Raw genomic sequence first — 6,351 nt, forward strand, 5'->3', positions numbered from 1 at the left:
TAGATAGATAGCTAGATAGATAGATAGATAGATAGATAGATAGATAGACAGTCAGATAGATAGATAGATAGATAGACAGTCAGATAGATAGATAGACAGTCAGATAGATAGATAGATAGATAGATAGATAGATAGACAGTCAGATAGATAGATAGATAGATAGATAGATAGATAGATAGATAGTTATGGCTACTTTTCTGCTCAAGGTAAATCACTAGTTATGTTCAACACAAAGATGTTAAGATGTTAAACTCTGGCTGTCTATAAACTTGCCTCACCAGCCGGGTGTACAGTAATAGCTGACTGAAGACCAATGTGCAGTGGCATGTTGCTCTTCTTCTCTGCCTCTATACAATCTTTGTGGGCCTTCATACTGGCTCCGCCCTCTTCTATGCGAAACGTCATTGGTATCCGGAAGCTAACAATCCCGTGATGTCAGGAGGAGCTATAGCACATAGCACAGGAATGAGTACAAGTGACTTTCTCTCGAGTTAATGTGGACTTAAAATGTGTTTCAGCGGTGACTGTCAGCTTAAAGTTGAGCTCCGTTGTCGTGTACCGACATGTTGTTACCGGGGTTACCAGCTGTCGGAGGATGTATCCATAACAACGGGATGAAGAAGCCTCTCACAGGATCTAACGGGATGCCGTCGTTAGGCTAGTCTCTCCGGAGCCTGAGGTCAGATTCATGTACCACACACAGAGCTAACAGGCTAATTAATATGGCTCGGTTGGTGTTGGAGCAGCTGTCAGATTTCGGGGACTATACTGGAGGTAAAGAGCTGACTGACATCTTTAAACTGACTAATAACAGTCTGTCAGATGTGAGACTGAGCCCAGATGGACGTCACCTTCATGTCATCCTCCACAAACCTAAGGTCGGTCTTGTGACTTTTGATAAGTATGAGAGACCCCATCTGGCCCAGAACCAGAAGAAGCTGGACTTGAGGTGGACAAGGACTGTGCCTATTGTGGATGTTTTGTACTTGGACCATAATAATAATAACAGCAGCAGCAGGGACACATCATCAGCAGCTGTGGCTGTGGTGGTTTATGAGACTGGAAAAGCTGAGTTTTGGAAATTCCAGGAGTGCAAAGCTGGCTGGCATCTCCTGCAGACATCAGATCTGTGCAACAGCCCCCGAGCCAGAGTGGTGTCTGTGTGTGCCTCCTCTAATCTCATCATCTGGTGTGAGGAGAGGCCTCCTTCAGAGAGCACCCCTGCTCTCAGCTCCACCAGGAACAAGCTGAGATACTGTGTCTGCAGACGGGACTTCCAGGTGGAGGAGGGGGCTGTCAGCTTGGGAGGAGTGAAAATCGCCCTCCACAACAATCCTAAATTCACTGTGGTCAGCTCAGGTGAACATGTACACCTTCTTCCTGACTTGAAGGTGAAGTTGAGTGCCTCCAAGTTTTTCCTGTCCTGGTCCCCTCGCCAGGACTCCTTCACAGTCAGCACCACATGTAAAAACACTCCCCTGAGACAGCTTTCAGCTAAAGAGTCTGACCTAAAGCGGTTGGTGACAGACTGTTTGGGATATTTATCGACTCTTGACCCGCCTGAGATCTACGACTACTCTCCTACAGGCTGTGGAGGCCTGCTGCTGCTGCTCAGCACCGGCTGGGTGTGTCTCCTGCAGAGAGATGGGACCCTACGGCGGGTATACAATCTGGCAGACAACTGTGTGGTAAAATGTGGTACTCACACCAGCCTCTGCATGTACCAGGACACCCTGGCGCTGCTGGTGGGGCAAAACCTGCATCTGATAGACGTGAACTGTGGCAGAGAGCTGGAAAAGATCACGCTGAAGAAAGAGGGGCTGTTGTATGTAAATCAGGCTGAGAGATGTGCACCTCACCTGCTCTCAGAAAGTGGACTTTTTGTGGTTGTGAACAGGGAGACGGGCTCCAGAGATTGCAACTCTAAGCTGAAGCCCTCTGGTCTCGGTGTGGTGGAGAGTATTCATCCCGGAGCCCTCCTGGTGGAGGCCGTCTTCGAGGAGGCCTGTAAATACTACCAGCAGAGGAGCCTGAGCAGCACCCAGCTCACTGTGGACACGCTGAAGAAAGGAGGTAGATTCCAGGCTCCCATTTCTTTAGCCTCCATCCTCAGGGACTACCTCAGCGCAGGATCGAGGCAGAAAGGAGAGGCGCCGTCCCAGAATGGAGGAGGAGGAGGCGGATGCACGGTGGGGCAAGACAAGCTAATGGGCTCTCTGGAGGCTGAGCTCAAGGCTCTGGTCTCTCTGGAGGAGGTGAAGGGGAGTTTAGTGAGGGGGAATGTTAAAGAGGTGGAGGCGGTGTGTGAGAATCTAGTGGAGAAAGAAGTAGCCAGGCTGCTGTCGGCCTCTGAGCTGGATAAAGAGGCTCTGCTTTACCTCAACTCCATCTTCAGCATCTTCCCCTGCCAGATGTGGAGAGCAGCGCAGGCCGCCCTTCAGCTCCACTCCAGCATGGAGGGCTCTCTGTGCAGCAGGGCCCCCTCAGACGTGTGGAAAACTGTCCTCAGTCCTGCCGTGACGCCCAGCGCCCCGTCCTCCCTCCCACTCACAAATGGCGGGATAAAACTCAATCATACCCTCAAAGGTGATCCCATCGCCAACTGTAAATCCAAACCTACGAGCTCCACTTCCCCAGCTGTTCTGCCGGTGTTCGAGCTCCTCTGCCACTCAGTGTTCCGCTTCCAGCCCAGCTGGCTGCCCGGGTTCCTCGAACTCGCCCAGCAGCAGCAGGGCTCGGCCGGCCTGGGCCTCAGCCTGGCCTCTTCCTCCTGGGGCTACTCCGGCGGGAGAGGAGGGGAGGGTGGGGAGAAAAACGTGCCTCTCTACAAGCGAGCCCTGTGCGTCGTGTCCAGCCTGAGCCCGGACAGAGACCAGCGGCAGGACATGGAGGTGGAGCTGCTGCTGGTCAGCGGGCGGCCCAATGGCATCCTGCAGTCGCTGAGGATCCTCATGGCCAAGCAGCAGTGGGAGCGGGTCACCCAGGTGGCCGGGAAGTTCTGCAAACAGAGTCCACTGCTCAACAAGGAGATTTTCACCTCCCTGCTGTGCGAGGTGGCTCAGCACAGAGACCTGGACCCCTTTTTGGACCTGCTGTGGACGTTGTGCCCCGAGGACCTCACCGTCACCACCATTCTCAACTTAGTGCTGAAAAACCTCCCCTCCACTAACACCCCTCCATCTTCCTCCTCCTCCTTCTCCTCCATGTCCAGCACAACCTCCTCATCCCCGGCTCCCTTCGCAGACTCCCACAGCAGCCAGTTGACCATCGGGCTGTTGAAACCTCTGCTGAGAAAAGTCCTTCAGAGGGAGACCAAGCCTAGCCAGCGTTACGCAGACATCCTCCAGTCGCCAACATTCCCCCCTCCCGCACCTCCTCGCCAGCCTACAGAGCAACCCAGGACTGTCACAGATCCGAGCACGGACTCATCTCTCGGCGACAACGTCGCCCCGGCTTCTCTCGCAGAAACACCCGAACAACAGTCGTCCACGTACACAAATGTCCCACGAGCCAGGGTGGCACTACCTGCTAACCCAGTCTGATCTGACACAGACATGAACAAAACCTGTCTCGTAAAAAAAACATTCCAACACATAATCTGACCAAACTGTGAAGCGGTTGCGTGTTGACAATCAAATTAAAACCGAATAATGTCAGTATATTACAGGTATCATCAGTTAATTGTGATATTTCATGGTGTTTTTAAAAAAAAAGATTGCAGATGAAGTGTGACTACTAGAAACTATGAAATGACTACTGAAGATCTTACCAGTGTAAATACCGCTGGTAATTTTAAGTCTTAATGTGTATATACTGTATCTGCAATGTTATTTATCTCTTAAGCCTTAACTGCACGTGGATGAGAATGTTTTTTGCATATAGTCTTGCATTGAATGAGCTTAGCCTTTATCAGAATACCAGATAATATATTGTGTTAACACAGTGTAGTGTTAATCCGCTCAGTCAAAAACAAAGCCACTAACTCCCATCTTTTGGGGTTGATTAAATCTGTGTGTAGAGTAGCCTTCGTCTTTGCCTTCAAAGTAGCTGATGTCTGCTAATTGTAGCCGAGTATTGCTGCCTTTCAGTGGCTGATGTCAAAGTGTGTTCATGCAGTGGGTAATCTACTGAGACAAGCTGGCCTTTGTGTTTGAATGTTTGTTTTAAGTATGGTTTAGAAGAGGAGGAGGGGAGAGGGGTCCAAGGTTCCTTTACTGACTTCTAGTTTTGTTCTTAACCATGTGCTTAAGTGCTTAACCATTAACCTGGTTTCGATGGGCTCAAATAGACCATGTAACCTCTGTAAACCAAACCCAAAAACAGGCTGCCTGCCTGGCTTTTGCTTCCATTTTTCAATCTCCGTCATCCATTTCTGTCTCCAGACTCCATCTTGTCCTTTCCCGGCTCACAGGACATTCCAGACATAATACCCAGTAGAAGTGACTCACAGTCCGACTTTAAATTCAATTTCGGAGGTAATTCTGTTAGGAATCGAGCTGTGACCAGCATAGACGCCCTGCTGCTCGCATAAGGTCACGTACGTCCTCCTTCATGGACCCAGTGAGGGTAACGTTATTAGAGATGTTAGGTCCTTAGTTTTCTCCACGCTCTGGAACCGATTGCACTTTTACATCGCCCCAGTCAGTATTTGTTTGTACCATGCATCTGTTGAAATGAATGTTTTCTGATTTAAGTGCCGTAAACAAAAGTATATATTTAAGTGCCTATTGTCTCTGTTAATGTTTGAGCAGCCTATACAGCTTGTTTTAATCAAAGAAAAGTGTTTCTTTGTATGTAAATGTGGAGCCCGCCGAAACAAAATGTTATTTATTTTGTAACAAGGACAACCTTTTGAGTTACTGACGGAGAATCTCTTGTGACAATCAGACTCCAAAATGCCGCAGAACAATCAGAGTGCCTGCTTTTCATTTACAGGGTAGCGTCACATTCCTGCTGGGTCTCCTCAGCTTCTCATATCCTGGAGAAAGAACTGGAGGTAGATCAGAGGAGAGCAGCGCTCAAAATCTTTTTTTTTTTCATTTTAAACATTTTAATTTCCATATGAAACCTGCTGATTTTCTTACTAATGGTGTGGTTGCAAGCTCTGTACACTTAAAACAAGCATGACAAAAATCTGTGTGACTGATTTCAGTTCAGTGCCATGAGTTTCGCTGTGTACCAGACATGTTTCAACCCATCTGAGAGGCAACGGGAACTCCCTGACTTTCCCAGACAGCCCGCTCAGCCTGATGTCACGACTGGCACAGATGTTAAATATTAATTTGCCTTAAACTTTTGCTTCTGGTCTCTGTTAACAAACAGGTATTCCTCCTGGATTTACTCGACAGATATTTTGTTTACTTTTGGCGATGCTCTCCTTCAAGCGTTATTTGAAAAAAAAAAGAAAATGTATACAAGTATTTATGATCTGATGCTGTATGCTATTAAACTGAAGATAAAACTTCTGTTTGCTGTCCGGAGTTTTGCATATTAAGTTACTTGCTCTGCCGCAAATGTGAAGCTCGTGATATTCAGTGTGTTGTTGGGACTCAGTACATGTCTCTGTCAGCTATAGCTTCCTTTTAATGGTACGTCCAAACATGTAGTTCTGGTTTGTTCAGCTCTCTCAGCATATTCTATTCACACTACTGCACAACAATAGATCCAGCTGACAGATCACACACTATTCAGTCTCAAACAACAAACATGTTAAGGCTAGTACACTCTTTTTTTAAGGTTATTTATTCAGTTATTTGCAGCTATTTGAGTCCAATCTGAAAAACAAGTCTACTGATATTATGGCTTAGCTATGTCTTGCACACACAATTATTCATTCACGTGATCCACTGCCCCCATTTCTGAGTTTCACCTCCATGGACAAATCCACTTACAGCTGCAGTTTCGTGTGTGTGTGTGTGTATTTGTGTGTGACCTAGTGGAAGGATTTCAGTGTTTAAAGGCACTGAGACGTTTACATGGTCGGAGTCTATAAGAGGAATGTTCAGTCGTTACTTCTCTTTAACTAACTCTGAAAACAACAGAAGCAGAGGTAGGACACCGAGTGAGTGGCTGCTGGTTCTCGCAGCAAATAGGCAGTTTCCACATGGGGATGTGAGGGTATATGATCACTGGAGTGGATGGAGGGAAGTGAGTCCTATATCTTCAGTGTAAGAGGCAGAAGGTAATAAGAGGCTGAGTCTTCCCAAAGGGCAACGAAAATGGCAGAGTGCTGCAGAAACAGTCATAACCTGATACCTAACATCCCTCAGCCAATCTCTCTATTCTCCTCCTCCCTCCTCTCTCCCTCTTTCTTTCTCTTTCACTTTGTGTCACACATTTCCTTCTGTATCT

At 47.7% G+C, this 6,351-nt stretch overlaps 1 protein-coding gene across 1 annotated transcript; it reads left to right on the forward strand.

Annotated features, from left to right (window-relative positions):
• The first annotated feature begins 405 nt into the window (after positions 1–405).
• On the forward strand, positions 406–5,465 carry LOC119496010 (Hermansky-Pudlak syndrome 6 protein). Its single transcript, XM_037783010.1, has one exon. The coding sequence runs from the start codon at positions 723–725 to the stop codon at positions 3,540–3,542; it is 2,820 nt and encodes a 939-aa protein (XP_037638938.1). The 5' UTR covers positions 406–722; the 3' UTR covers positions 3,543–5,465.
• Positions 5,466–6,351: the final 886 nt, after the last annotated feature.

The sequence above is a fragment of the Sebastes umbrosus genome, chromosome 10 (assembly GCF_015220745.1).
Source record: "Sebastes umbrosus isolate fSebUmb1 chromosome 10, fSebUmb1.pri, whole genome shotgun sequence".
Lineage (NCBI taxonomy): Eukaryota > Metazoa > Chordata > Actinopteri > Perciformes > Sebastidae > Sebastes > Sebastes umbrosus.

What these genes read in the sequence shown, in the direction of transcription:
- LOC119496010 (XM_037783010.1), top strand. Translation starts at nt 723, where the DNA reads ATGGCTCGGTTGGTGTTGGAGCAGCTGTCAGATTTCGGGGACTATACT.